Source organism: Buceros rhinoceros, unplaced genomic scaffold, assembly GCF_000710305.1.
Source record: "Buceros rhinoceros silvestris isolate BGI_N320 unplaced genomic scaffold, ASM71030v1 scaffold15168, whole genome shotgun sequence".
NCBI lineage: Eukaryota > Metazoa > Chordata > Aves > Bucerotiformes > Bucerotidae > Buceros > Buceros rhinoceros.
Window position 1 is genome coordinate 37,966 of NW_010427581.1, and position 10,419 is coordinate 48,384.

A 10,419-nucleotide genomic window follows, 5' to 3' on the forward strand; every position below is an offset into this window, starting at 1 on the left:
AATGGAAGTCTCCAGTGTAATAAGATTGGGTCTGGCCTGGCAAAAGTCATAAACCTGTGACTTTGCAGGTAAAACAGCATAAGCCAGCTGCAGTGTAATGCCCTGTACCATGAACGTGTGATGCAGTTTTCCTGTACTTCTGCAGAAGCACTTTAAACCCTGCTCATGGGTGAAGACAGATAGCCCTGGGAAGGGACCTTCAGCCACTGAACTTATTGTGATTGCTTCCCAGGAAGCAATCTGGATTTCTGTCTCGGAAATGACAGGGGCTAAATTTTCAGAAATTGTTTCTCTTTCCTATGTGATAAGGTCAGTTGGTGATTTGCACTGCTGATTATGTGGGTGCACCTAGTTGAGAAGCACTTAAGTGTAGTTCGCAAGCCTCTGTTCATGTCTGCAGTGTTTGGTCATACAGAATTTGCACCTTAGAGGGTACAGAGGGAGGGCATAAGAATGCAATATGTTTGCGTTGACAGTCTTCAACAAAACACATTGAATACTCAGACGCCCACAACATTTCTGAGTGTTAACTCAGTAGGGTCTTAAATCTTGAAAGGAAGATACAATAATAGTAATAATAAAACCTCCCTCTGCTTAGGAGGGATTAAAGGCCCTGTTTTTCTTTATAACAACAATAATAATAATATTCTGCCTAAGTGTGTAATTCCAGTGATGCATTAACGGGTTTGTGCTAACCGATGTGTTTCTTTGGAGCATGTGTTTGTTGTTTTAGTGGATACGAGAGCAGACTCTGTTGTTATTAGATGTTCATGATCTGCAGTGTTACATGATTACTATTTGCAAATAATGAAAACCTGTCAAATTTGTAATTGCTTTACAGCAAAATCTGTCTGGCCTGTAGGCAAAAGCTAACACTGCAGTGATTCGTATTAACATTTGCTGGATGTGTTTGCTAGAGCAAACTACTGTTTAGACACTATTATGCATGCAAGACAAACTCGACAGCACACAAGATGGGATTGCTTTAGCTACAAGTTCGGACAGAAGGCCTGGGTTTTGTGAAGAGCTTGTTGAGATTGTTGACTTTACAGCAGCCACTTAAGCACTTAACAGTTGGCTCTGGCTGTAGGTAGGTGGTGTTTTTTCAGTTTCCTATCCTGCTTTATTTTGAGACTACAGTATGAGAATGCAGAAATATAGAAACCTGCTACATGGAAAACACATTTGTAGCATCACCTGGTACGAAGCTCTGCACTATAGAGGTAGAGGAGGGCTAAAAGAATGACGGGTACATATCAGAAATGGATTTTGTGTTTAAAAAGAAGATGCTGTGTACTCCACAGTAGACGCAGAATAATCTTTGTCAGTATCGTCATTCATACAGAGGAGATTTGTCTAGGTAGGACTGCCAAGTATAAGCTAGAAGCAGTACTGAGTTATTGCTTAGAGTGAAGAAACAATGAGTGCATGTGCTTTGTGTTCCCTGAGTGACATTATCAGAAAATTTGTATGCAGGGCTCTAGTACATTTAAGTAGAGTATATTAACCATTTTTTTTTTAAGGATGGACATTCCTACTGTAATATCTGTCAGCACAAATTCTGGGAGATCATCAACCAGAAAGATGCTAATGTCCGTACTCAGAGGTTTGTCTGGGCTGATAAAATCTAATCTTTGATTGGACCTTAGGTGATTTGTGGACTAGCTGTCATGTAACAGTTAGTGAACTTCCCTGAAATCAGCGTAAATGCACTTTGCCCTTACGGTTCATTCCAAGGTGCTTCCATAAGTAACGTGTACTAACACAAAATAAATTATTTGCCATGGAGCTGAATGGCTCTATGTAGATAAAGTTGAATTAGTGAAAACTGGAAAAGCTGCATGCTTGTATGGATGACCATTTTTTTTCCTCTAAAAACTTACCGTCTCAGTATTACCTTTTGTAGGAACTTGGTGGAAGAAATTTGCTTAGGATGATGTGAATCACTGTAAATCTGTTGTAAAAAAACAAGACAAAATCTAAACAGCATGTAAAAGATTTCCTATAAATGAGTATGGAAATTGCAAAACCAAACAGATCTTTTGTATTATGGCTTGTTTTCTTGTCTTTTATTTTTCCATATCATAGAATCATAGAATCATCTGGTTGGAAGAGACCTTAAAGATCATCGAGTCCAACCGTTACCCTTGTACTGCCAGGGTCCCTACACCATGTCTCAGTATGTCCTTCATCAAGTTCAGAAGCAGGTTATGACTACATTTTTACCCCTGCTATCTCTGTTCGAAGATTAGATTATGCTATCACGGATAGCTGCTGATGGTATGCCCATCTGTGTTTTTCACGGGGTTATGTACTCCAGGAAATCTGCTTGCTGCTCTAGAGCAGATGCTCTGGTGCGTGGAGAGAAAACATTTCAGCAAAGTATCATCCAGTACCTAGTTCTCCCTTACACTGATCGACAGATGAGTTTAAACTTTGGTCCTTTGATAGATTTCTTCTTCTTCTTCCCCACTTTCTGACTAATTTACAGAAGTCAAAAGAGGAAAAATTGCATTTCTAGGAAGAAAATTAATTGTATCTGCACAATATAAGCAGATGGGAAGACTACAGAGTGCTCCCCTACCTACGTTCTTTCACTAGATGAGTCTTAGTTGCTTCAAGGTCAATATGGGAAAAGTAAATCAGAGGTATGCAGCTTTTGATTGTCACATAATCATGGTATGTGGTATGTCTTCAGTAAACTGAAAGATGATGAAACTTACTTGGTGCATCAGACTCAATATTGAAATAATAACTTTGTTTTCTCTCTGTGTTTTAGGTACCAATTTTTCTTGCAGGTCAAGCAAGATGTTTTACAGGGCCGTTTGCCTTGTCCAGTCAACACTGCAGCACAGCTGGGAGCATATATAATTCAGTGTAAGTTCTTCTGGCCAGCTGAGAAGATACTGTTTTAGTTGTGCATTATGACTGATTTTAAGAGATGACCGAAGTCTTCACTAACACTTTATGCATTCATTTCACAACTAATATGACTGATTTCAGCTAAAGAACTGTAAATAGGTTACTAACCTGTATAGATAATATAGAAGTTAACGTAAAAAAGACCTGAAAAGTCAGTGTGAAGACTCTGCCAAACATTTGCTTGCTGAGGAATATCATATCATATCGTGTACTTAAGACTTAATGACTTACTCTGGATTGCATATAGAGTATGACAAAACCTTCATCAGCTTTACAGATTTGATGGGTTATGTGCAGCCTCCAGCCCACAAAGTCTGTCAAATAGATGTTTTTTTAAAAAATTACATTATGTCAATATGAATGCACCTGTGCTTGAAGGGAGGATGTGTTTTGACCTGAAGTGAAGAATTTTAATTCTGTATGTCATTTGTCTACATTCACCCATCAGTAGTTAGCTTTTCAGAAGTGGATGTTATATCCTGCATGGCAGATAGAACTAGCAATCAGTTGGCTGGCTGTCTACCAGTTAGCTGTGATGGGAAAGGAATAGCTCTGTAAGGAAAAGTTCTGTATTTAAACACAATTGGTAACCAAAAATGGTATGATGAGCCATGCTGGGACCTGTATCTTTAACTTGTTCTGTGTTAAATTCAGATTTCTCATGAGTGATAGGTATTAAGCGATTTGTATTATTTGGGTTCCCAGTGTGACTCAACAGCACTTAATACAACATAAAAAATAGTCTTCCTTTTATTTCCATTTTAGAATACCTAGTCTAAATGACTTGTGTATAAAATGGGAGTGGACATGATACAGAATTTCACAGTATATTGTATGTGTCTCTGCCTAAAATTTTAGGCAGTTTTTATTTTTGTACAATTATTTTGAACTTCATTTTGCTGTCTGAGAAATGTGACATATTCTGAAAAACTGTTTGCAGTGCACATTTTGCTTCACTGGCATACATGCCTTCCCTGGGAAAAGTACTGCAGGTATGAAGCAGGAAAAGATGCAATGATAGTAACATCTTAATAGTATTATGAGAAGTGAGTAAAAAGAAAAAATCTTCTCCTTTAGTCATTTTGTAAGATGGTTGGAGTATGGGGAGCGGTTGTTTTGGTATAAAATTCTGTTCCTGTGATTCTAATCTCGGATATTCTATTGAAAAACAATGAGGAAGCTCACAAGAGGAGAGTTAAAGCACAGCAAGGGTTACATACAGTGGATTACAGTTAGTCCTGCCACCAGCAAGCATAGTTCCTGTTGACTCAGTAAACAGCTTTGTCCTTTTATTTAGGGCCTGCGGTTATCCAAAGTATAAAAAGACACCTGAGAAATGTCTGTATCAGATAGTGAAAATATGAACCCAAAGCATCAGCACCAAAGTCAACAGCCTTTCAAAGGGTCACGTGCCAGACCGTGCTTTTTTCTTGGCCAAACTGAGATGAGGTGCATTTCTGGGAATTCAGTAACAGCTGAGAAGCTCTAATTCCATGATGATATCAGTGGTGTCTTCCCTGGTGGAGCTGTGAGGACCAGAGGAGGAGCCAGTGCTGTGGTGTTCTCTGAGTCCTGTACCCATGTCCTGCTCCAGCCACAGGCCCTGCTTTCACCATCCAGGTTGTGCCTGGGTGTCATCTTTGTTCTTCACACAAATTCCATCATTAGCATAGGAATTGTTTTCCTCCTTTTGTGGTCAAAGACTGTAGACTATTATAGTGGTGATGCTGCAAGAGCAGTACTCTTGGCACAGTTTGCAGGATATACCAATTTTCCTTTTGGGAATGCTGGAGATGTTGCAGTTGTAGTCTTTCTTGCTCTTGTACCTGCTATGGGCAAGAACCATATCGGTTTTTTTCAGAGGTTTTCTAGAGGATCTTCTTAGTGTCTCCACTGAGCAGATCACGGTCTTTTTCTAGGTACATCATTAAATTCTGAGAAGAAACATGAGATAGTAGATGAGTCTTTTTCTTCTTGGCTGTTGAAGCCTCCTTTTGGCTATGATTTTGGCTTAGTGGACATTGGATAGAAACCTGTGGTGCAGCTTTTCTCAGAGAAGCCCGTCCATGCAGATTTTACTCATGGTTATTAAAAATTTGAAATGTTAACTTTTGCAGAGTTTCTCGGATAGATGCAGTTATAATTAAGATCAGTAGAAGTGAGTTCTGACCGAGGTGCATGTTTATTTTATAATTGGATTGCGACATGTAAACGGATATGACTAATGTATGCAAATTCAAGGTTGTTTCAAATAAAATTATATTGGCTATCCATTACATTCTTATTGATATTTCCTGAACATTAAATTCACTATTTTATTGAAAAATGGAGTGTTTGTGTTTCCTCACAGCAAATGGTGCTTGCCCTTAGAAGGGTATAGTGTCTGAGGATCTTCGTTTGATTCCCACACTGACTTATGTTAGGAGTCTCAGCAAGAATATGGATCAGTTCTGTCTGTAATATAACAACTTACCGTGAGGGCATGGGTATTCCGAAAACTAGACTTTTTGTCTACACTTGTTTTACATATGCTGCCAAGTAATATATATCATCAAATTTCAGCTTGCCCTGGGCAAAATTATATCTAGTCCTGTAGAAGTGGTAGATTTCCTGTCAAAACCTCTAGCTCTTTGAACCTTCAATTTATCTTTTAAAGTGACTTAAAACATTTTTTACTCGTTTTATGTCTGCTAATATGAACAGTTCTATATTGTCTATGAGTTGTTTAACTGACTGGATAGTAAATTGGCAGTCGGTTGGAAAGAGGTGGCTTGGCACGGATAGATGGATTATATAATGTATTTTTTGGTTAACATGAAATATTGGAAATAGGTGACCTTTCTTTTCTTCTTGTGTCCTCTAGCTGAGCTGGGGGACTATGACCCATATAAGCACACTGCAGGTTATGTTTCGGAGTACCGCTTTGTTCCAGACCAGAAGGAAGAGCTTGAGGATGCCATAGAGCGGATACACAAAACTCTGATGTAAGAATTCTGTGCTGTTGGGAACTTGCAGGTAACATTGGGTTGAGAGGTGGTTGGTAGGTGAGGAAGGGAGCAGCTTGTGGTGCAGAGTGGAAGTCTCTAGGTCTGAGGGAAGAACGCAAGACATCCAGGTATGTCCCTCAGAAACAGAAAGCATTTTACATAATTGGAATTACAGTCTCTTACAAACCGAGTAGGACGACAACCGGAAATATGACGTCCGCCAGACCTAGGTATGGGTGTTTCAGAACCAGCAGTTTTAATAGCTCTCTGGTTTCCTCTTAGTATTGTAGTTAAAAGAATTAAATAAAAATCTGAGTTTTGTCCCGTCCCAGGACAGATTTCCTGCATAACTCCAAAAAAATTGCTTAGTGTGCTCATGCCTCAGTCTACTGTCTCTAAGATGGGGCTAATAACATTTCTTTTCTTTGTACTGCCCCATGTATTCAAATGAACTGGTAGGACAAGACCACATTTAATATAATAATGTACAGCACTTGGTACAATGAAGCCTCTATTTTCTTGCCAGATTCTTAGTTGGGATAATGGAGTGCTTGTAGCAACCTGCATGAGTCTTTGTGGGATCAGCTCACATTGCAGGAGGTACTAGGAAAGCAGTTTGTATGACCGTGGTTTAAGTGATACTCAGTTGCAACATCTGCGTGAATTAGAGACAGTTTGGTTTTGAAAACATAAAATCCTTTTATTAAAAAACATATCTTACATGAAACATGTTGGCAGTAGTCAATATGAAGTATTCCACTGTAAGGAAGGACATACGAATTGTAAGAAGAAAGGAGCACCCAGAAACAGAGTCATCAGGCAGCACCAAGTGTCACAGGGCATTCAAAGTGCAGGTTTCTGGGCAAAAACTTACAGCAGTGGGAACAGAGGGTATCTGGTGGGCCTTGAAACAATGTTGCCTTAAATTGAACAGGCACGACAGAAGTTCACGGGCATTGAAACCTGATGATGTTTCTTATGTATGAGAAGGCACTGAGAAAGGAATAAGCTAGAGTAATGGTCCTTAGCAGGGGCAACTATTGGAAGAGATTGCAGGAGGAGAGTAGTAGGCACACTGCAGACAGTGCAAAGGAGAACTGCAGAAATCTGGAACGTTTGTGTCAACAGACCTGGGAAATTAATTCAATCCCAACTTAACCTTCATAGAAGTTGGAAAAGACATTAATTTTTGTAATAGAGACTGCAAAACTTCAATTCTCCATCTTCCAGTTATTGGAGTAGTAATTATCTTGGACATGAAACTTGTGAGTTGTACTGTCATTGATACTATGGATAATCTCTGCCTGGTGGTGGATCCCGATATACTGCTTTGGGAGTCAGTTGATTTTCTGTCAGACTGCAATTTGTGCATACAGTGCCTTCTCTTGGTTGCTTGTCAGTGGAGTGCAAAGCGAAACTGCAATAAGGACAACCAGGAGGTGGACTGGAGTACGCAAAAGATAAGCAAAGCAAGATAAGAGTAGTAAACTCTGGCCTGATCGGTTCTTTGAGCGCTTGAGAGTGGAAGAGCAGCAGCAACACAGAGAGGAAAAACGTAGCACTTGCACAGGGAAGTTGGAGCAAAGAACATAGTTTCAAGTAAAGAAAGCGGAGCCAGAAAGTGATTGTTTGTGAATATACTTTAAATACTAAATGCGTTTGCAGCAGCTGTGTAAGTAGTCTTCTTGAAGAGGAAGTTTAACTCTACACTGTCTCTAGGCATACAAAAATACAAAATAAGTCCCCAGCAATTCAGAGGCAGTTTTTGCCCTGCTGACACAATTTTTGAAATGGCCTGCTCCGTATGAAATACTTTCAGTGAGATTAGTTTTAGACTGAGGTTCTCCTGGTGTAGAGGAAGAAGAGAGGCTGGACCACTAGTCACTGGTGGAAGTACTCTTAAGTCAGAGAGATTTGACTTCCCAACCTGCAGTTCAAAACATTAGACCACAGTGCCTGCAAAAAATGCAAAATATGAAATTGCTTTTGAAAATACAACATATGCCAGAAGTTCAACCATACATAAAGCCAAAATAAACACTCGCTTGCTTATCTCCAGTTTTATGTTCCTGGTAAGTGTAAAGAAGCTTGTCCTTACAAATCCAAGTTAGGTGCAATTGTGATATAACCATTTATTAAGATGAGAGCAGTAAGAAATATTTTATGAGTATGGTAATCCTACTCTTCGTCAAATTAATGTAGAGATTATCAGAGCTAGCCATCTTGTATGTAGATCTAGATTTCTTGATTCTCTTGCTGTAATGAAGCCACAGTTTGGATAAAGGTTAAGTAATTTTTTGCCTGTAGTTTTGCGTGTTAGTGTTAGTTGTGCCTTCTGTAATGAGAATAGGTATTAACTCAGAGACACAGCTGTTCTCTTTGAAAATTACTCCTGTGATTGAACTCTGTGCCAGTTGCCACATTGACCTGAGCTTTCTCTTTCAGGGAAGAGAGTCTCTTGTTTGCTAATTAATTCTGTATGGTTGCCTGACTGCCTTAGAATAATTGGTGCATTATGGAGAACCTCTCTGCAGGTCCATTTGTAAAGTTAAAAAGTACTGGTTTTTCTGTTCCAGAGATTGGAAACTGAGTCACAGTGAGTTTGTTTGGTTCAACATCAGAGACTGTGTTTGAGAAATTGAACTGTAGATGAATTGCCAGCCCACCAGTACTAAGCAACCTTCATTCCTCTCTCTCAAGTTTATGTAATCATTAGTGTAGTAAGTCAGATTAAGTCCCATTTGTCTCTAAAAGTTTATAGCCTTGCAGATGAAATTCAGAAACCAGCGGAACAGTGGTTGCAAAGAGGAGTGACGACTGTCTTAATGCTGTCTCTAGACCTTATTGATCTAGAGCTCTGATACACTCCTTTGCTGCTTGGCTGCATAAAGATATCAGAGATATAGCAGCATCAGAAAAGACAGTGAAACTAAGGACTACCCTTTGCTAGTTCAGCCTGACAGTCATCCTCAGCGCTGCCAGCACTGACTTCTGCACAGGTGACATCAGTCTATTTAGTTAAATAGTTAGAAGCTAGAATGGCTGAGAGCATAGCCCAAATTATCTCACCTACCAGAGACATTCTAGAGGTGGGTTTGTGATACCGTTTGGAAGAACTTCTTTATCCATTCTGGAGCCCAGCGAGGAAGTGTGAGGTTTTCTTTCAGGACTTGTACCTTGCTTCTAGGAAACACTAGCAGCAGCATTTAAAGTGCTAGTTGGGTTCTAGCACTAATTCAGTAACAGGGTAATCTACTTTGCTCAAAACTGATATTTAGCCTGCCTGGGACTCAATGAGACAGTACTGCTCCAGCGAACATTTTGCATATGTTTCTGAGAGCTACCAACAAAATAAATAAATAGAAATTAAATCAAGCTGTAGAGTAAATATTTATAGCAGAAGTGGGTAAAAGACATGTGAGATGTGACAGTGCTGGGTTATGCATGTTCTGAATACAGAAATGAATCTCAGTATCCTGGAAAATCCAGCCCTTGAAGAAGGGTATTTCTCCTACAAGCTTCAGATCTGCTGCTTTTCCAGGAGTCCTTGGAAAGAAGGCGAACACCTGAAACAGTATCACTGCTGCTAAATGGATAAGATGGGCTGGAGCAGCCCATCTCCCAGAAGAAAGGCGGCATTTTAAATACTGTTGCATTCATACTAGCACTGCTGTTTCATGTCTTTCACGTTGGGTGTGGTTTTTTTACCTTTTTCGGCATAGCACTAAGTTGGGAAACCTGGAAAGTATCTGCGAGGCTGGAGAGGATGGGGAGACAAGAAGCGACATGCATATTGCAGGAGTTTTCCAGGACTTGGGTCAAAATGCTAAGCTTTGCTTTACACCTTGAATTTGAAACGTAGCAAATGCAATGAAGTAATTCCCCAAGAGAACAATCACAGGGTGAAGCAGGAGATGCATCTTTTTGAGTTGGTATTTTCACAAGGTGTGCTGCACTTCCCCAGTAACAGTGCAGTAGCTTTCAGAGAAGTAATAAAAAGGAGTGAAGATGTAAATGCAGCTTCAGTTGTTTCAGGCTTGCAACAGAGTGTCTTTCTCTCGTATAAATGGCAGTTAAGGGAAGGACAATCTACATTTTAAGGATAACTCTGTTGAAGGCTTTGAATTTATTTACTTAGTAATTTTGTTCTTTTTGAAAATAAAACCTTCATCAGCTATGTCAGATATGTCCTTAGTAGCCAGTTTTTTCCCCCACCAATTTTCCCCTATTGTTTCCTCCCAGCGTGTAGCTGATGGTAGTTTCTAAACTGATGAATTGATATTTACAGGCAGGAAGGCAAACTGGATCTGTGAAACTGGTAATCTTGTGAGACAGACTCCAAACTTTGTTTCCACAGTAGCAGACTTGGGTATTACCAGTTGCTGTGACTGGCTATAGGCAAAATTTTGTGAAGAAAGGACTATCTTTTCTGAAGTCATGAACCCTGCTTTCAGAAATCCTTTGTAGCTTCAGCACTCCTATGGGGAAATAGCACTCATTCCATTCCTGC

The 10,419-nt window shown here is 39.7% G+C and overlaps 1 protein-coding gene across 1 annotated transcript in view; it reads left to right on the plus strand.

Annotated features, from left to right (window-relative positions):
- The window catches only part of EPB41L4A (erythrocyte membrane protein band 4.1 like 4A), a gene marked incomplete at its 3' end in the record, with an annotated part of 62,308 nt that overhangs the window by 37,344 nt on the left and 14,545 nt on the right, over window positions 1-10,419 (plus strand). The window contains exons 5-6 of the mRNA XM_010141961.1: window positions 2,780-2,877; window positions 5,786-5,906. Coding sequence (XP_010140263.1) covers window positions 2,780-2,877; window positions 5,786-5,906 — 219 coding nt within the window. The remainder of the gene's footprint in view (window positions 1-2,779; window positions 2,878-5,785; window positions 5,907-10,419) is intronic.